We start from the raw sequence: 20,380 nt of genomic DNA, 5'->3' as shown, positions 1-20,380 counted from the left end.
GCTACTGCCAGCTTGACAGTTCTTGTAGCTCTACATCTTTACCAATACTCAGTATAACACAGCATTTAACTTTAAATAGAGATAAAACAATGGAAAGATCCAAAGAAGTGTGCATGTTCCTGAAGAACATCCAATAAAGGGCCTATTTTATTCATGTTTCTGGCACTGAAAACCACTGCATGGCCAGATCAGGAAGGAGGCCTGGTATAACTCCCAAGGAGGCATGTGTCCCTCGGGTGGGCTTCGTGTCCCAGAAACTCCGGGGAAGGGGTGGAGAGGCACCTTCTGGGCGAGCTGGTCTCCTCTGGCTTTTCTTGTCCCCTAGGGCTCCCTCCAAAGAGACAGAGCACAGCCTGGCCAGGGAGCAATATCTCCTACTGAGCTTTCTGTGAGCCAGCCACTCTGCCCTCTTTCAGGAATTACAAGGATGCAGGTCCATGGCATCCTTATTTATGTATTTATTCATTTATGAGGCATGGTTTTCCTCAGCTCTGTTGGATGGGTCTCTGTGAAGGGAGCTTGGTGGGGGCGAGTGGCCCCTCCCTGGAGGAGGCAGGCCTCTGGTCAGGATCTTTGGGGCTCCAGGTCTCATAAGTGGGGGCCAGGCTCCCTAGAGAAACCCTTCTTGGCTAGGGCTGGGGAGCCCACCAGAGTGACGCAATCAGTTCTCAGTGCCTGTGATGGGGCCAAGTGGTTTTGAGAAGCTGGTGTTCAGCTCCATCCTAAAGAGCACTCATGCAAGTTGGGGAGGAGGGCTGCGGTGCACAGCTCTGAGCTGAGTCAGACCCACCTCAGGACTGAGCCCAGCAGAAGGAGGCCCAGAGTCACCCACCATAAAAAGAGCAGATGCCTCCCCCGTGCTGGTGGAGATGAGTCTTGGGCATCAACTCTAATAATTTCTTTTTTTTTTTTTTTTTTTTTTTTTTTTTTTTTGAGACGGAGTCTCGCTCTGTCACCCAGGCTGGAGTGCAGTGGCGCGATCTCTGCTCACTGCAAGCTCCACCTCCTGGGTTCACGCCATTCTCCTGACTCAGCCTCTCCAAGTAGCTGGGACTACAGGCGCCCGCCACCACGCCCGGCTAATTTTTTGTATTTTTAGTAGAGACAGGGTTTCACCGTGGTCTCGATCTCCTGACCTCGTGATCCGCCCGCCTCGGCCTCCCAAAGTGCTAGGATTACAAGCGTGAGCCACCGCGCCCGGCCAACTCTAATAATTTCTAACTGCACCCAGAAATACTGATTCACACAGCCAACTAGTGAATAATAGCCTTTTAGAGTTAAAAAAACCTTGTATGATTTATTATAAATTAACATACGCATTTTACACAAACTAGAGGCACCGTGGTGGGCCAGCAGCAGCCTGTTCAGGGGCCACAGCAAGGAGATTGGATTTCCTTAAGTGCAATGGGAGTTACTGGCTAGGCTTTAAGGTTTTAGCCACAGGAAAGATGAATGTATTTCAGAGTAATGTGGGTGGATTCAAAATGAGGTTTAGAACTAGATCAATTTTTTTTTTTTTTTTTTTTTTTTTTTTTTTTAAACAGAGTCTGACTCTTATTGCCCAGGCTGGAGTGCAGTGGCGCGATCTCGGCTCACTGCAAGCTCCGCCTCCCGGGTTCACGCCATTCTCCTGCCTCAGCCTCCCGCATAGCTGGGACTACAGGCGCCTGCCACAACGCCTGGCCAATTTTTTGTATTTTTAGTAGAGACGAGGTTTCACCGTGTTAGCCAGTATGGTCTCCATCTCCTGACCTCGTGATCCGCCCGCCTTGGCCTCCCAAAGTGCTGGGATTACAGGCTTGAGCCACCGCGCCCGGCCTGTGGTGCTATCTGGGCTTACTGCAACCTCTGCCACCTGGATTCAAGTGATTCTCCTGCGTCAGCCTCCTGAGTAGCTGGGATTACAGACATCTGTCACCATGCCTGGCTAATTTTTGTATTTTTAGTAGAGACAGGGTTTCACCATCTTGGCCAGGCAGTTTTTGAACTCCTGACCTCGTGATCCACCCGCCTTGGCATCCCAAAGTATTAATTTTTTTTTTTGAGACGGAGTCTTGCTGTGTCACCCAGGCTGGAGTGCAGTGGCCTGATGTCGGCTCACTGCAAGCTCCACCTCCCAGATTCACGCCATTCTCCTGCCTCAGCCTCCCGAGTAGCTGGGACTACAGGCGCCCGCCACGATGCCCGGCTAATTTTTTGTATTTTTTTAGTAGAGATGGGGTTTCACCGTGTTAGCCAGGATGGTCTCGATCTCCTCACTTCGTGATCCATCCACCTTGGCCTCCCAAAGTGCTGGGATTACAGGGGTGAGCCACCGCACCCGGCCAAGTATTAAATTTTTTATTTGAAAAATCTCCCCTCTCCAAAGATCTCCCAGCATTTCTGCAGAGGTCTCTACCTAGGTAAGGAAAAGAAACAATTCTTGGCCAGATACAGTGGCTCACGCCTGTAATACCAGCATTTTGGAAAGCCAAGGTTGGTGGATTCCTTGATCTCAGAAGTTGGAGACCAGCCTGGCCAACATGGTGAAACCCCATCTTTACCAAAAATACAAAAATTAGGCAGGTGTGGTGGAGTGTGCCTGTAGTCCCAGCTACTCGGGAGGGTGAGGTAGAAGGATCACTTGGGCCTGGGAGGTCAAGGCTGCAGTGAACCAAGGTGGTGCCACTGCATTCCAACCTGGGTAACAGAGTGAGACCCTGTCTCAAAAAAAAAAAATTATTTGTGAGGGTGAAATTTAAATACCTTTGTGCATAGCTATCAGTTATTCTTTGTTTTAATATTTAGTTTATTGTGAAATATAACACATATAGAAATGTACATAAAACAACACACAGGGCCAGGCCCAGTGGGTCACGCCTATAATCCCAGCACTTTGGGAGGCCAAGGCCGGCGGATTACTTGAGGTCAGGAGTTTGAGACCAGCCTGGCCAACATGGTGAAACCCCATCTCTACTAAAAATACAAAAATTAGTCGGATGTGGTGGTGCATGCCTGTAATCCCACCTACTTGGGAGGCTGAGGCAGGAGAATCACTTGAACCTGGGAGGCAGAAGTTACAGTGAACCAAGATCGTGCTACTGCACTCCAGCCTGGGCGACAGAGTCAGACTCTGTCTTAAAAAAAAAAAAAAAAAATAGGCTGGGTGTGGTGGTTCACGCCTGTAATCCCAGCACTTTGGGAGGCCAAGGTGGGCAGATCACCTGAGGTCAGGTGTTCGAGACCAGCCTGACCAACATGGAGAAACCCCGTCCCTACTAAAAGTACAAAATTAGCCGGGCGTGGTGTTGCATGACTGAAATCCCAGCTACTTGAGAGGCTGAGGCAGGAGAATCGCTTGAATCTGGGAGGCGGAGGTTGTTGTGAGCTGAGATCATGCCATTGTACTCCAGCCTGGGCAACAAGAGCGAAACTCCGTCTCAGACAAAGAACAAAACAAAAACAAAAAACACAGTGTAACACGTTATTATAAGGTCACTGCTCAGGGACCAACTTGCCCACTCCTGTGCCTCTAGAGGGAAGCTCCCTCCCGCTGTTCTTTAGAGTTTTATATCTTAAGTACAGGAGTCAACAAACTAGGCCTATGCACCACATCTGGCACCCAGCCTTTATTTATTTTTTTAGATGGAGTCTCACTCTGTCACCCTGGCTGCAGTGTGGTAGCACAATCTCGGCTCACTGCAACCTCCGCCTCTCGGATTCAAGCAATTCTCCTGCCTCAGCCTCTTGAGTAGCTGGGATTACAGGTGCATGCCACCACACCCGGCTAATTTTTATATTTTTGGTAGAGACGGGGTTTCACCATGTTGGTCAGTCTGGTCTCGAACTCCTGACGTCAGGTGATCCGCCTGCGTTGGCCTCTCAAAGTCCTAGGATTACAGGCATGAGCCATGATGCCTGACCCAGCCTTTTTAAAAATGAAGGTTTCGGCTGGTGCGGTGGCCCACGTCTGTAATCCCAGCACTTTGGGAGGCCAAGGCAGGTGGATCACCTGAGGTCAGGAGTTTGAGACCAGCCTGGCCGACATGGTGAAACCCCGTCTGTACCAAAATACAAAAATTAGCCGGGCGTGATGGCAGGCACATGTAATGCCAGCTACTTGGGAGCCTGAGGCACAAGAATCACTTGAACCCAGGAGGCAGAGGTTGCAGTGAGCCAAGATCACACGATTGCACTCCAGCCTGGGCAACAAGGGCGAAACTCCATCTCAAAAAAAATAATAATAAAATAAAAAAGGATGTCCTTTTTTGTCTCTCAACCCCGTTTTTTATTTTTTTTATTTTCAGACAGGGTCTCGCTCTGTTGCCGAGGGTGGAGTGCAGGGGCCCGATCTTAGCTCACTGCAGCCTCAACTTCTCTGGCTCACGTGACCCTCCCACCTCAGCCTCCCAAATAGCTGGGACCACAGGTGGGTACCCCCATGCCCGCCTAATTTTTGTGTTTTTTGTAGAGATGGGATTATGCCATGTTGCTCAGGCTGATCTCGAACTTATGGGCTCAAGTATCTCTCTGCCTCCACCTCCCAAAGTGCTGGGATTACAGGCGTGAGCTACCATGCCCAGCCCTGCTTTAATTTAAAGTGTATTACATTTGATATTAGTACAGCCCCTTCAGCTCTTTTTTGGTTACTATTTTAATTGTATCTTTGTATCCTTTTACTTTCAATCTGTTTCTGTATTTAAAATGTTTATCTTGTAGATAGCACATTGGTGGATCATATTTTGTTTTTTAATCCTTTCAGCCAGTCTGCTTTTCTTTTTTTTTTTTTTTTGAGACAGAGTTTTGCTTTTTTCACCCAGGCTGGAGTGCTATGGTGCGATCTCAGCTCACTGCAATCTCTGCCTCCTGGGTTCAAGCGATTCTCCAGCCTCAGCCTCCTGAGTAGCTGGGATTACAGGTGCGTGCCACCAGACCTGGCTAATTTTTGTATTTTTAGTAGAGACGGGGGTTTCTTCATGTTGGTCAGGCTGGTCTTGAACTCCTGACCTCAGGTGATCCACTGCCTCGGCCTCCCAAAGTGCTGGGATTACAGGCGTAAGCCACCATGCCCGGCCAAAGTGGTGGGTTTTTTTTCTCAGAAAATCTATTCCATTCTTTTTCCAGAAACCAAATTTGTACAAGTTAACTAAAATAAATATTTATACTCTAATTTTTTTGTTCTGAGGTCTTACTGAGTTTTTAGAATTTTATCTTTACAAGTTTAGAAAAATTAGAAAATATAGATAAAACATAACCAAGAAAATAATAACATCTTTCCTTCTGTTCAAAGTTCATTACTATTAGCCGAGTGCAGTGACTCACACCTGTAATCCCAGCATTTTGGGAGACTGAGGCGGTCGGATCACTTGAGCCCAGGAATTCGAGACCAGCCTGGGCAACATGGCAAAACCCCGTCTACAAAAAATAAAAAAATTAGCCAGGTGTGGTTGCATGTGCCTGCAGTCCCAGCTACTGGCAAGGCTGAGGTGGAGAACCACCTGAACCCGGTAAGTCAACGCTGCACTGGTGCAGCCTCTGTCCCCCAGACTGGAGTGCAGTGGTGCAATCTTGGCTCACTGCAACCTCCGCCTCCCGGGTTCCAGCGATTCTCCTGCCTCAGCCTCCCGAGTAGCTGGGATTACAGGTGCACGCCACCACACCTGGCTAATCTTTGTATTTTTAGTAGAGAAGGGGGGTCTCACCATGTTGGCCAGGCTGGTTTTGAACTCCTGACCTCAAATGATCCACCTGCCCTGCCCTCCCAAAGTGCTGGGATTACAGGTGTGAGCCACCACGCCCGGCCGGTATTTTTCTTTCTTAGAGGCCGGATCTCACTCCCAGGCTGGAGTGCGGTGGCACGATCTCAACTCACTGTAGCATTGACCTCCCAGGCTCAGGCGATTCTCCTGACTCAGCCTCCCGAGCAGCTGGGATCACAGGTGTGTGCCACCACACCTGGCTAATTGTTAAATTTATTTATTTTTATTTTTTAGAGATGGGGTCTTGCTATGTTGCCCACTCTGGCAACATGGGATCCTCCAACTCCTGGCTTCGAGGGATCCTCCCGCTTCAGGCTCCCAAAGCGCTGAAAATTGCAGACGTGAGCCACCATGCCCGGCCTATATTGTTTTATATTTCTTCAATTTTGTTCTGTGGTCGCTGGAGGTCTGTTTCCTTTGATTTCCTGCACTGTGCTTCCACAGCTGAGCCATGTAATCTGCCCAAGACTTTTGCTGCATTCAGCTAAACACACAGGAGGAAGCTCTTTAGGCCCCAGCGAGCCGACCGCACAAAGATCCATTCTCATACCCGGGGGAGCTGGTCTCGCCACTCGACCCGCGCGCGCCCTGGATAGCTCCAGTTAATGTGAAAGCGAGCACCCGCCGCCGCGTGATTAAGAGCGCTGCGGGCCAAGCAGTGCGGCGGGGGTGCATGCGGGCGTGCGGGCGGGCGTGCGTGCGTGCGGCGGAAATCCCGCCTTCCGGCGCCCGCTGTTGGCCTTGGCAGCAGCCAGGGCCCTCCAAGTAGGAAGATAAGCGGGATTGCTGGAAGCGGGAGAGTCGGGAGGAGCGGCGAAGGGCTCCTCTTCCCCATTGGCTGCGCCCGCGGAGCAGCCTCGTTGCGATTGGCCGTACGTGGGGGGCGGCAGTCCGGCGTGGGCCCTCCCCTAGGTCCGCGAGAGTCGCCGTGATCGCGGGAGCCGGCTGAGCCAGCGGCTCCTGGGAGGTTGTGTTCGGACGCCGGCGGGGCGAGGCGGTCGGGCCCTGCGCGTCAGGTCCTGGCCTGGGGCACAGGGGCGGGCGGTGGCGGGGGCGGTGTGGGCTCGGGGCTGGCGGGCGGCCGAGCCTGGGAGGCGGGCGTGGGCGCGGCGGCCGCACCGGGGCCTGCGCGGACCGCCCGCGGCGCAGCCTCGGGCCTCTCTCCATCTCTTAAGTGGTGGTGGCTGTGGGTTTTTCTGCAGGCTGTCGTGTTGAGTAATTTGTTTCACGCACGCGCCCTGCTGTGGGGTAAAGCGGCAGATTCATGCTGCTGTCACTTGTCGTTAAAACGGTGGGCTCCCTGTCCTGTGTGTGTACCTTTTGGATTTGAGGGAAGGGGGATGACATTGTGACTTGGCTTCCTGTGACCGTCCATTCTCAAGGTCTCGTCAGCGTGGTGCAGAAACTCGGCACACCCTGCCTGCCCTGGAAGGAGGCTTTCCCTTCCCCACTTCCCTCTCCCTCCATCTCTTCCCTCTTTCCCCTTCACTCCCCTCCCCACTTTCTCCCCTTCACTTCTCTCCCCCGTTTCTGTTCTCTCTCTCTCTTTTTCCTTTTCTGCATTAAACTTTTCGGGAGTGTCTTTGTAAACTATTAAAAAGCGTTAGGTCTTCAACATGTATGTTTACTTGCAGGCCTGAGACCTGGGAGGAAGCTGGAGAAAAGATGCCCTCTGAATCTTTCTGTTTGGCTGCCCAGGCTCGCCTTGACTCCAAATGGTTGAAAACAGATATACAGGTGGGGTTTGACATGTCTTTTTCTTGGTGTGTTTCTGCTTCCATGTTTAAATTTCTCGTGTAAGGCATTTTTTAGGGTATGTAAGGGGAAGTCAGTTGTATTTTGCAGAGTTAGAGGAGCAGGTTTATTTCCTGTAACTTAAAATGTAACAGTTTTTGTGGCTGTTTTTGTAGATTGTGCACGGCTGCCTTTTAATTAGTTTCTTGCAAGTGCAGGAAACTTGAGGTCTGTTAATAGGCAAAATTTTTTTCCTATTATTACTGGTTAAGAAATTTGCCACACTCCTAACCATATCATGGTGACTGTTGTTTGTTACTGATAGTTTTTGAGCTGTTTAGTTAACTGTGGAGGGGAAAATCGGAGAAGTTGCAGTAATTATGGCCGCTAGAAAGTCACTCATTGTATGAGGTCTTGTGTTTGTGTTTCTGGAGAGACAAGGTTAGTTCAGTTGAGCTGTTTTGGTTTGTATTTGTAACTCCTTATTAAGAGGAGTGCTCAGATTTTCACGTCAAGAATATAAGGAAACAATGTTGGCCTTAGATCCTAATTTTTTGATTTAATGAGGTAATTGCAAGCTTGTCAGGACATTATTAAATAAATAATAACAGTAATGTTTCGATAGACAATTCTTTACACCCAGTCTACTTTTATTTGGAAATGGCTTGGGAAAACTACATTTGGAACTCCTTATCAGCAGCAGAAAGAAGTGTTTGAAATATTTTGTGTGTGTCTGTGTATTTTCCTACTCCCTAAGATTAACCATTTTAAGTATTAAGTAATCTGCCTTGACTGTTCATCAAAAGTCTTGTAGGCTGTTAAGCAGTAGTTGATCATAGATACTTACACTTTAGTGTTATTGCCCCTTCCTAATTTTTTTTTCTTTTTTTTTTTTTTTTTTTTTTTGAGACGGAGTCTCGCTCTGTCGCCCAGGCTGGAGTGCAGTGGCGCAATCTCGGCTCACTGCAAGCTCCGCCTCCCGGGTTCACGCCATTCTCCTGCCTCAGCCTCTCCAAGTAGCTGGGACTACAGGCGCCCGCCACCACGCCCGGCTAATTTTTTTTTTTTGTATTTTTAGTAGAGACGGGGTTATCACCGTGGTCTCGATCTCCTGACCTCGTGATCCGCCCGCCTCGGCCTCCCAAAGTGCTGGGATTACAAGCGTGAGCCACCGCGCGCGGCCTTCTTTTTCTTTTTAAACAGGTATTGAGTGTTGGTAGATATGAGGGTCCAGTGTTTAGAACTGTGTTGTGTGGCCAGGCGCAGTGGCTCACGCCTGTAATCCCGGCAGTTTGGGAGGCCGAGGCGGGTGTATCCCCTGAGGTCAGGAGTTGGAGACCAGCCTGACCAATATGGTGATACTCCGCCTCTACTAAAAATACAAAATTAGTCAGGCGTGGTGGTGTATGCTTGTAATCCCAGCTACTTGGGAGGCTGAGGCAGGAGAATTGCTTGAACCCGGGAGGCGGAGGTTGCAGTGGGTCAAGATCACGACATTGCACTCCAGCCTGGGCAATGAGAGCAAAACTGCTTCAAAAAAAAAAAAAAAAAAAAAGCTGTTGTGGATGATGGGGTTGTTATTCATAGTGTAATGTTACATTAGACAGAGCATAGAGAATTGGGTCAAGAATTGGTGTAGTTACTCTTTGGGTTTGTTTCTCTTTAAACATTTCCTTTGATTTAGCTATAATGGGCTGTTTTTGTCATTTTAAGTGGATGGGAGAGGTGAGAGATGAGTACTTTCATATTTCTGAAATCCTGAGATTCAGGCAAAGTTGTTTTAATAATTTTTATATTAGTGGTTATGTATTTTGAGAAACTTTTTGGAGTAAAGGACTTTACGTAATGAAGTTTTTTTCTTAATAATCGTAATTTAATAACTACTAAACATGAGTTCCAGTGTCTTGATCTAAAATCAGTTTAATGCTGAATTGGGTTCCTATGATAGGTTAGGCAGATAAACATACAGTGAAGCACCATTTATGTCTTGGCCTGTTGTTTTGATTTATTAAGTTTAATACACAGTACTTGGCCCTTGTTACACATTTCCAATATGATTAGAAAGTCTTTTTTTTTTTTTTTTGAGACGCAGTCTTGCTGTGTCGCCCAGGCTGGCGTGCAGTGGCGCAATCTTTGCTCACTGCAACTTCCGCCTCCCAAATTCAAGTGATTCTCCCACCTCAGCCTTCGAGTAGCTGGGATTATAAGTGTGTGCCACCATGCATGCCCGACTAATTTTTGTATTTTTAGTAGAGACGGGGTTTCACCATGTTGGCCCGGCTGGTCTCCTGACCTCAAAGCGATCTGCCTGCCTCAGCCTCCCAAATTGCTGGGATTACAGGCGTGAGCCGCTGCACCTGGCCGAAAAAAAAGTTATCTAAATTCCTCCTAGGAGTAAGGGAAATGACTAGGTTTTGGATAGTGTGCACCAGAGGAAAAATGTGTTACAGATCTAAGTAGCATGAAAAAAGTGATTGCTAACCTTTGTTTTATGTTCCACCAGCATTGCTTGTTAAATGCAAGGAATGAATGGTGTTGTTTTACCCTAAGGAATAAGACATGGGTTCCCTCTTTGGGGAGCTTCCCTGCAGACAGGAATTGCAGATGGAAGCCTTGTGCTCACAGGTTTTACCCTTATCTTGTTGAGGATGGCTCTCCCAGCTGGAGTGGGAAGTGCTCCACTACTTGAGAATTTTGTATTGGAAGCAGAATTGACACCTGGGTAATGAGTAATATATGGGATAGGAAGATGTTTCTCAGCCATAGGATTTAACAGATCTGTTTTCCACAGCTATTTTTGTTTGAAATGCCTTTAAAAGTTTTAGTAACTTTAGAAAAGAAGAGTTTTTGGAGTGTGAAAACTTTTAATGCTTGTGTGTTACAGAGAGCACTTATCGACTTCTTGATCATAGACGTTATTTGGATACGTCAGGCCTAGGACCCTACATCCAGCAACCTCTAATGCAGTGCTCTTTTTATGCCAGGCATATATATCTGGTTATTACATATAAACAGTTTAATTGTTCAACACTTTTTTTTTTTTTTTTTTTTTTTTTTGAGACAGAGTCTCACTGTGTCTCCCAGGCTGGAGTGCAGTGGTGCCATCTTGGCTCACTGCAAGCTGTGCCTCCTGGGTTCACGCCATTCTCCTGCCTCAGCCTCCCGAGCAGCTGGGATTACAAGCGCACACCATCACGCCTGGCTGTTTTGTATTTTTAGTACAGACAGGGTTTCACCATGTGGGCCAGGCTGGCTTTGAACTCCTGACCTCAAGTGATCTACCCGCCTCAGCCTCCCAAAGTGCTGGGATTATAGGTGTGAGCCACCGTGCCCAGCCTGTTCAGCACTCTTTTCTGCTTGGTGTGTGGAGTTATTGAATCACCATGTTTTCCTTCACTGCTCTCGTGAAGAGTAATACATTACAGAGCTAAGAGGTGTCAGTCACATCACTTTTTATTTTTACAGTAAAAGTACTAATCTGATGTGATTGGTAGTTTTTTAGCAAACCAAAAAGTCAGTTAAGCAAAGGAACCATAAAAAACAGTACATGATACCTTAAAAGCTTTGTATTCTTAAAACACATGCCTGTTTGCCAGTTTTGTTGTAAGGTAAAGGGGCATGTCTTTGAGCATAGGTCCAGAATGGAGTTATCCTGCCCCTTCTTGCATAAGCTGCACTCAGATGAATTTCCTACAGTTTCTATTTTTGGGTTCTTTTTTAAGTGGCACATGAAATTAGATATGCATGAAGCAATTTTTTAAAAAACTTTTTATTTTGAAATAATAATAGACTCTCAGGAAGTTGTAAAGAAACTAGAGAGGTCATTGTATATTTGCGCATACTGCCCCAGTGGTTACATTTTATGTAACTATAATACAGTGTAAAAACCTAGAAATTGAAGTTGGTACAATGTGTGTGCATAGTTCTGTGCCATTCTATCACATGTCTATAAATATAACTACTACTACAATTCCGATGCAGAACTGTTTTATCACTACAAAAATCTCTTTCCTGCCTCTCTTGTGCCACCATCTCTAACTCCTGCCACCACTAATCTGTTCTCCATCTCTATAATTTTGTTACTGTGAGATTACCAAGTGATATGTGACCTTCAGAAATGATTTTCTTTACTCAGCATAATGCCCTGAGGTCTGTCAAGGTTTGTTGAGTGTATCAGTAGCTAAACTGGGACCATTTATTCATCTCTTCATCTAATCATCAATTAAAAATGACTAAGCATATATGTGAGCTTTTAGAGTTGAACGTATTGTATATAAATATTGTCACTTCGGCTGGGCGCGGTGGCTCACGCTTGTAATCACGGCACTTTGGGAGGCCGAGGCAGGTGGATCACTTGAGGTCAGGAATTCAAAACCAGGCTGGCCCACATGGTGAAACCCTGTCTCTACTAAAAATACACAGCCAGGCATGGTGGTGTGTGCTTGTAATCCCAGCTACTTGGGAGGTTGAGGCAGGAGAACTGCTTGAACCCAGGAGGTGGAGGTTGCAGTGAGCTGAGATTATGCTATTGCACTGCAGCCTGGCCAACACAGCAAGATTCCGTCTCAAAAAAAAAAAAAATTGTCACTTCATGCTTAGAACTATCAGTAGATGGCCAGGTGTGGTGGCTCAGCCTGTAATCCTAGCAGTTTGGTAGGCTGAGGTGGGTGGATCATGAGGTCAGGAGATTGAGGTCATCCTGGCCAACATGGTGAAACCCCATCTCTACTAAAAATAGAAAAATTAGCTGGGCATGGTGGCAGGTGCCTGTAGTCCCCGCTACTCAGGAGGCTGAGGCAGGAGAATCGCTTGAACCCAGGAGGCGGAGGTTGTAGTGAGCTGAGATCGTGCCATTGCACTCCAGCCTGGTGAGAGAGCGAGAATCCGTCTCAAAAAAAAAAAAAGATCATTAGATAAAAAAAGTATAAACATGAATATCTTGATAAATTCTATTCTCAGGCTTTCAGGTTCATAATCCAGTTGATAGATGACATGTAGAAATAGAAGAATTTGTAAATATAGGTATCTTCATTGATGTTTTTAGGACTAGATTCTAAGGGTGCTCTTTACCTCTAATACCCAAATACTGCTGCCTCAATAGAACAATTTTTGTTTTCAAAATTCCATGATAAAAAAGATGTAGTAACCCTGTATATGACATTTTGTCAGGTTAATTGAGAGCATTTTGCAGCAAAAAAAAAGTTTTTTGTAGAGACAGGGTCTTGCTTTGTTGTCCAGGCTGGTCTAGAACTCCTGCATTCAAGTGATCCTCCTGCCTTGGCCTCCCAAAGTGCTGTGATTACATGTGTGAGCCACTGTGCCTGGCCTGGTGTTTTAAAGAACTAACTTTTAACTTTGGTTCTCGGAAATGGCTAGTAATACTAGTTATAAAAAAAAAAAAAAGGGAAAGGGTTTAGCCATAGGACTTTGATGACAATTCCTTATTTTTTTTTTTTTTTTTTTGAGACAAAGTCTCACTCTGTTGCCCAGGTTGGAGTACAGTGGCACTATCTCAGCTTACTGCAACCTTCACCTCCCAGGTTCAAGCCATTCTCCTGCCTCAGCCTCCTGAGTGGCTGGAATTACGGGCGTGCACCACCACACCTGCTAATTTTTTATATTTTTAGTAGAGACAGGGTTTCACCATGTTGCCCAGGCTGGTCTTGAACTCCTGAGCTCAGGCAGTCCACCCACCTTGGCCTCCCAGAGTGCTGGGATTACAGCAGTGAGCCCAGCAGATGACAATTCTTTATGAAGAAGAAATTGAGTAACCTGTTTAAGGTACTCAAGAAAAGAAAATGTGAGTAAAGCATTTTTTGTTCCAGCAAAACCGACTTTTCAGATGAAAAACACACAAACTTCTCAATGAGCTGTAACTTAGGAAGTATTGTTCTCATGAGCCCTTCCTTAGGAAAGATCTTTGGACAACTGGATGACTGTAGATCAACCTGCAACTGATGATGGGCATGAAACAGTTACCTGTTAAACCTAGACTGCATGCGTGTTAAGGGAGAGAGCATGGCATAGCTATGTGCTTAGACATTGTAGATTATGGTTGTAACTGTTACGCAGTGTTTCTTCTGTTAATCTCATCCATCACAATTTTCACTTTTGTATTTTCACTTCTAGAGATTCCATTTGAGTCCTTTTTATATCTTCTGTTTCACTCCTTATAACATTCATGCTTTCCTTCTATTAGCATAGGGAGCATTTCTGTAAGAGAGCTTTTAATGTCCTTGTCTGTGAATTCTGTAATCTCTGATCACTTCTAGATCCATCTCTGTTGATTGATTCTGTCATTTGTATTGATTGATTGCCCTAGTTATGGGGGGATGGTTGTATGCCTGCTAATTTTTGATTGAATGCTAGACAGTAATTTTATGTTTTGTGCAGGATTTTGTTTTTTTTTTTTTCAAGAGCCCTTAGTTTTGTTCTGCCATACATGTAAGTTACATGGGGTCAGTTTGATCTTTTCAAAGCTTGATTCTGAGGTTTGTTAGGGCTGATCCACACAGCCTTTACTCTTGGGCTCATTTATCCATACTATGAAGGCAGGATTTTGTTTTTTTTTTTTTCAAGAGCCCTTAGTTTTGTTCTGCCATACATGTAAGTTACATGGGGTCAGTTTGATCTTTTCAAAGCTTGATTCTGAGGTTTGTTAGGGCTGATCCACACAGCCTTTACTCTTGGGCTCATTTATCCATACTATGAAGGCAATACTCTTCTCAGGACTCCATCTGATGCTTGGTGTATGAGAAGATCTTTCTGTCCTTGTTTGTGGAAACACAGGCTTTTACCAGACTATGCATCATGGCGATGCTGCTTGTTACTTTCTAGTGCTGCTTTCCCCAGTATTCTGTAGTTCTCTTAACCTGTGCTTAGAGCAGTACTCAGACAGATGCTCAAGGGGCCCCTCAACTCATCTCTGGAGCTTGTTGTATTCTTGTCATTTGGCCTACGTATGGCTGATCTGTCTCCTGAGCTCAGCAAGTTCTTTGGGCTCTATTTGGGTTCCCCTTTCCTGTGCTGCAGCCTGAAAGCTGCTTCTGGGCAGTGTTTCCCTTCTCTGTGTTTCCCAGCTCTGGGCTGTCTGTTGTCCAGTTTTTGGTAACAGCTTTTTGGTATATTCTGTCCGGTTTTCTAGTTGATTATAGCAAGGAAGCAATTTCTACAGAATTAATCCCTTATAGGTGGAGGAAGCACAGGTCTTCCCAATCTGTTTTTAATCAAATCCATTGAGTTTTAAATTTTACTATTATATTTTTCTATTCCAGAATTTCCATTTTTTAAAAATATCAACTTTATTGAGGTATAATTATATTAAACACATCCTTTTAAAATGTTTAGTTTGAAATGTTTGACAGTTTCTTTAACTGTCACTTTAGGTACTTTTTTCTAGTTTCAACTTCTGTGTTAAAATTGTTAATATGATCTTTTTTTTTTTTTTTTTTTTTGACAGGGAGTCTCGCTCTGTCACTCAGGCTGGAGTGCAGTGGCACAATCTCGGCTCACTGCAACCTCCACCTGCTGGGTTCAAGTGATTCTCCTGCCTCAGCCTCCCGAGTAGCTGGGACTGCAGGTGCCCGCCACCACACCTGGCTAATTTTTGTATTTTTAGTAGAGATGGGGTTTCACCAGATTGGCCAGGCTAGTCTTGAACTCCTGACCTCGTGATCCGCCTGCCTCGGCCTCCCAAAGTGCTGGAATTACAAGCATGAACCGTGCCCAGCTGTTAATAGGATATTTTAATTGCTTGACCGTATTAAAGGTAGTTATTTTAAAAGTGTGTTTATAAACCTTGTCCGACCCCATAGATTCCTTAGCCGCCTCTCTGTGTCCCTCTTGGTTGACTCATGCCTGTGAGCTGCCCTTTGGCTCCAGTCTCCGCTGTGATGTCACACAAGAGAGTTGGAGTATGGCTTCCTGACTGCCTACCAAGGAGCCAGTGACACAGCCTGGAAGGTGTGGCGAGTGTGGGTGTGAATTCCCTGTGGTATGAACGTTCACCACTTTACAAGGAGAGATGAGGGAACTCAATGTTTTTATTCCTCCCTTTTTTTCTTTCCTCCTTGGACTATTTTATGGTATAGTTTCTTCTTGCAAACCTTCTGGAAAAGCCACATATGCCTAATGAATGTGCTGGCCGAACAATTGGTTGTATTTGCAGCTCATTGAGAAGAGGTGGCACTAACATAGGGGTCGGCACATTTTTTCTGTAAAGCACCAGATAGTAAATGTTTATGTGGGCCGTACGTGCTCTTTTATAACAACTCACCTTGGCCATTGTCCTGCGAGAGCAGCCGCCAAACGTGTGTGGCTATATTCCAGGAAAACTGTGGATACCAGAATTTGAATGTGATATAATTTTCATGTGTTGACATATGATTTTTTTTTTTTTTTTTTTTTTCTGAGAGGGAGTCTTGCTCTGTTGCCCAGGCTGGAGTGCAGTGGCACGATCTTGGCTCACTGCAACCTCCACCTCCTGGGTTTAAGCAATTCTCCTGCCTCAGACTCCGGAGTAGCTGGGATTACAGGCAAGTACCACCATACCTGGCTAATTTTTTTTTTTTTGTATTTTTAGTAGAGACGGGGTTTCACCATGTTGGCCAGGCTGATCTTGAACTCCTGACCTCATGATCCGCCCGCCTTGGCCTCCCAAAGTCTGAGATTACAGGTGTGAGCCACCGTGCTTGGCTGACATACGATTCTTTTGATTATGTTTCAACCATTGAAAAAGATAAAATCACTCTTTTTTAATATGTATTTTTCTTTTTTTAGGAAATTAAAGGAAGTAAGAATGGCTCCTACATAGGCAGAGTAGGCTAAAGTCACGCTTAGCTGACTGTGAAGTCATATACCACATACTGTTGCTTTATTGATCTCCTTGTCTCGCTTTCCCACTTCCCTCACCCCATTGCCCGGAGCTGGCATCTGCTCAGCAGAGTGTCAACACTTCAGTTCATTCCTCAGGCTCTTCTTTCATGATAAATGTCTTTATATTTCTGTTTTCAGGATCCACTCTTGGTCTATTCTATTGACTTCTATTTTTTTTTTTTCATTTTTCAATGATGCGGTCTTGTATCTTTGTCATTATTATTTTTGCTTGACTTCCAGATATTGTATATGCAATATTGTAGCAATAAATCGGGGCTCTGGATAACAATATCTTCCTCCAGAGAGGATGTTCTAGGCAATCCTAGGTCACTGCAGTCCCATTGGAAATTGAGAGAATGTGGAACTGGGCTGGTTTTCTGTGAAGGCTGGTCTACTTCTAACTCACCTGTATTTCTGGTGTGTGGCCCTTTGAGGTTCCAGCTCAGAGAATGGGGTCTGCCAGGCCTCTTTCTCCTGTATGAGGGCCCTGGGAGTCTCTCAGAAGCTCTGTTTTGCTTCTCAGCCTCATCCCTGCTTGCTTAGGTTCTCTGGGCCTCTTTCTTCCTCTCCTGGGTCTTAGGCTTTAGGAAGACCTCACTCCCTTGCTGCTTCTAGGATGGCTTCAAATCGACGTACTTAATGTTCCTGTCTGACCTTTCTAATTGTTCTAGGAACCTGTTCTTAACATTTTTTCATATGTTGTCCTACGTCCAGTAGGTGTTTAGTATTTTTCTGTAGGTTTAAGAAAAAAAGCCATATACCTTTACTCATCTGCAATTATTTGAAGATTACTTTTCTGTCAAATTGTAAGGACATGAAAAAGAAACATTTTCTAACCTATTCGTTAATCAGATACTCATTTGTTATTCTGTTTTGGATTTTATTGCCTGACTCTATAGTTCTCAAGTCATTTTAATAAATGCCTTAACGGGTTGGGTGCGGTGGCTCATGCCTGTAATCCCAGCACTTTGGGAGGCCGAGGAGGGTGGATCACGAGGTCAGGAGATCGAGACCATCCTGGCTAACATGGTGAAACCCCGTCTCTACTAAAAATACACAAAAAATTAGCTGGGCGTGGTGGCAGATGCCTGTAGTCCCAGCTACTCGGGAGGCTGAGGCAGGAGAATGGGGTGAACCCGGGAGGCAGAGCTTGCAGTGAGCCCAGATGGCGCCACTGCACTCCAGCCTGGGCGACAGAGCGAGGCTCCGTCTCAAAAAAAAAAAAAAAAAAAAAAAAGCCTTAACGGTTTGCTTGCCTAGTCCTGATTGGTATTAAAGTATTGGTGGCCTACGTATGGGAGCATGAAGGCTTGCTCTGGCTGCCTTGCTGCAGGTGTGGGTGCATGTTATGGTGTTGGTGGGAAGCGAATAAGCCTTGGAGTTGGGCCTCTTCCCAAATCCCACCTCTCACAGCCTCAGTGTTGTGTGGCCTTTGGTGAAGTAATTGAACCTTTGAGCTTCAGTTTACTAACTTACAAAAAGTGAGCCTGTTACTGCCTCTTTTGCTGGGGTCTTTTGACGATGAAAGTGCCTTTACTTGCCATGTCATTTCAGAGGTGTAAGATAGGAATGTGAGATTGGAAAAGAGTTCTCAGCCCAAATAACCTAATTAGAAGCATCTGGGATCTGAACCAAAAAAGTCAAAAGTTGAAAACCTACTGGGCATGTTTAGGTAAGTCAGCTACTAATAAAAAGCTAATTGGAGACAGCTGTAGAAATAAATACTCTCACTTTACAAATGGAAAGTCCCATTCTTTTTTTTTTTTTTTTTTATGAATAGAGTCTCTGTCACCCAGGTTGGAGTGCTGTGTTGTGATCAGAGCTCACTGAAACCTCAAACTCCTGGGCGCAGGTGACCCTCCTGCTGTAGCCTCCTGAGTAGCTGGGATTATAGGCGCGTGCCATGCACTTGGCTAATTTTTACATTTCTGTAGACACGGTCTTACCATGTTGCCCAGGCTGATATTGAACTCTTGGACTCAAGCAGTTCTTCTGCCTTGGCCTCCCAAAGCTCTGGGATTACGGTGTGAGCCACCATGCCCTGCCTGTAGTCCCTGTTCTTATCAGTGCCATGGCTGTCTTCCAGTTGTTCCCAGGCTGCTGCTTCCTCAGTCAGGATCCTGTACTGTCTGTGATCTGGAGAGCTCTTCTCCTGGGCTTCACTTTTGCTTGTTCACAGTCTAACTCTTTGGAGACCTCCTCCAGTGAGGCTTGCTTTATTGCCTTAGTAATGTTCCACCTTTAAGGTGCCCAAATTGTTTTTTGAATGGTGCTTACCATTTATTTGGGTCATCAGTTCCTAGGAGGCTTCCACAGTGCATGTTCCGCCAGGAGTCCAGTCTCCACCTTCCAAAAAAGAATTCCTTGTCACTCAGAAGGACAAGGTCTGGCCTATCCTCTTCCTTCCCAATGCTACCCACATAATAATCGAAAGGTGGTGGTAATTATTCTTGTTTCCATGTAAACTGGGCTTCCTCCTTGGCTTAGTCTTTAAATGTTTCATCTTTGGCTTTTTTTTTTAAATGGTACCTCTGTAACACCAATGTTTCTCAATCTAGGCTGTACCGCAGAACACTGATGTGTGGAGCCCAGCCAGTCTGGGGCGATCTCAGAGTGCTTTCAGGGCTGGGCGGGGGTCTCCCTTCTCTGCTGGGGTGTTGGCATCTTCTCCAGGACATCATCTACAGTCCATTTGTTGACTACTCCCAGATTTGAGTCTCTAGCCCTGAACACTCTGCTAAGATCTGGATCTATATTTACTGAGGGTTGGTGGAGTGGGGAGGAGCTCCATGTTTATGTTCAGTAGTTAGTGCAAATCTTAGTGGTTAAAACGGAGCTAATTCTCATTCTTCTTCTGTTCCCTCCCTTATTTTCCCTTTCACATTTGATTTAACTTATGTGATTTGAAATAGTTTCTTTTTCTTTTTTTTTTTTTTAAGTCAAGGTCTCACTCTGTTGCCCAGGCTGGAATGTAGTGGCACCATCACGGCTCACTGCAGCCTTAACCTCCCCAGGCTCAGGTGATCCTCCCACCTGAGTCCCCGGAGTAGTGGGACTACAGGTGCACACCACCACGCCTGGTTAATTTTTGTATTTTTTGTAGAGAACGGGTTTTACCATGTTGCTCCAGCTGGTGTTGAACTCCTGGGCTCAAGCAGTCTGCCCACCTTGGCCTCCCAAAGTGCTGAGATTACAGGTGTGAGCCACCGTGCCCTGCCTGAAATAATCTTAAAGACTGTACTTCCCTGTCTTGACTTTGACTCTCATCCTTTCTTTTTGGACCCCTGGTAGTAGCCTTTTTTGTTTGTTTGTTTGAGATGCAGTCCTGCTCTGTCACCCAGGCTGGAGTGCAGTGGTGTGATCTCCGCTCACTGCAACGTCCGCCTCCCGGGTTCAAGCAATTCTCTTGCCTCGGCCTCCTGAGTAGCTGTGACTATAGGCGCGTGCCACCACACCCGGCTAATTTTTTGTATTTTTAGTAGAGATGGGGTTTTGCCGTGTTAGCCAGGATGGTCTTGATCCCCTGACCTCATGATCCGTCTGCTTTGGCCTCCCAAAATGCTGGGATTACAGGAGTCAGCCACCGCGCCCGGCCTGTAATAGCTTCTTAATTCATCTTCTCTGTTTCTGTTTTCTGAATCACTTTAAGACACATGTCAAATGTCGTATTCTCTTGAGTGCCTAAAGATAGTCTGTAACTCCTGGAGCATGGCCCACATGGGGCTGTGAGTTCTGGCCACTGTTAGCCTCTTATCGTGTGCACTGTGGTAGGGTTTGGACTGAACCCCGGTGCACATATTCACTGCCCTCCTCTGACTGAATGAGTAGAAGAGTCAAACCTTTCCATTCACTCATTAAACTTCAGAGGCCCTGAATGCTTTCGGCTCACTTTTTAATTTTATTTTTTATATTATTTTAATTTTTTAAATTTAAGTTAAAATTTTTTTTGACAGGGTCTTGCTTTGTTGCCCAAGCTGGAGTACAGTGGAGTGATCTCAATTTACTGCAGCCTCTACCTCCTGGTCTCAAGCAAT

General features: G+C 45.8%; 1 protein-coding gene across 5 annotated transcripts in view; it reads left to right on the top strand.

The window, feature by feature from the left end:
- The first annotated feature begins 6,518 nt into the window (after window positions 1–6,518).
- Window positions 6,519–20,380, top strand: part of HERC2 (HECT and RLD domain containing E3 ubiquitin protein ligase 2) — a 223,973-nt gene continuing 210,111 nt past the window's right edge. For 2 of the 5 annotated variants that reach the window (XM_055278480.2, XM_055278478.2), the window contains exon 1: window positions 7,145–7,475. In XM_055278480.2, the coding sequence (XP_055134455.2) occupies window positions 7,359–7,475 (117 nt within the window). In that variant the 5' untranslated portion in view covers window positions 7,145–7,358. Of the gene's footprint in view, window positions 6,755–7,141; window positions 7,476–20,380 lie in introns of those variants that run through there. The other 3 variants (XM_055278481.2, XM_063640239.1, XM_055278484.2) reach the window with 3 other exon arrangements.

Source organism: Symphalangus syndactylus, chromosome 5, assembly GCF_028878055.3.
Source record: "Symphalangus syndactylus isolate Jambi chromosome 5, NHGRI_mSymSyn1-v2.1_pri, whole genome shotgun sequence".
Classification (NCBI taxonomy): domain Eukaryota; kingdom Metazoa; phylum Chordata; class Mammalia; order Primates; family Hylobatidae; genus Symphalangus; species Symphalangus syndactylus.
The sequence above is the reverse complement of the archived record's forward strand: the minus strand, read 5'-3'. Positions and strand labels throughout refer to the sequence as shown.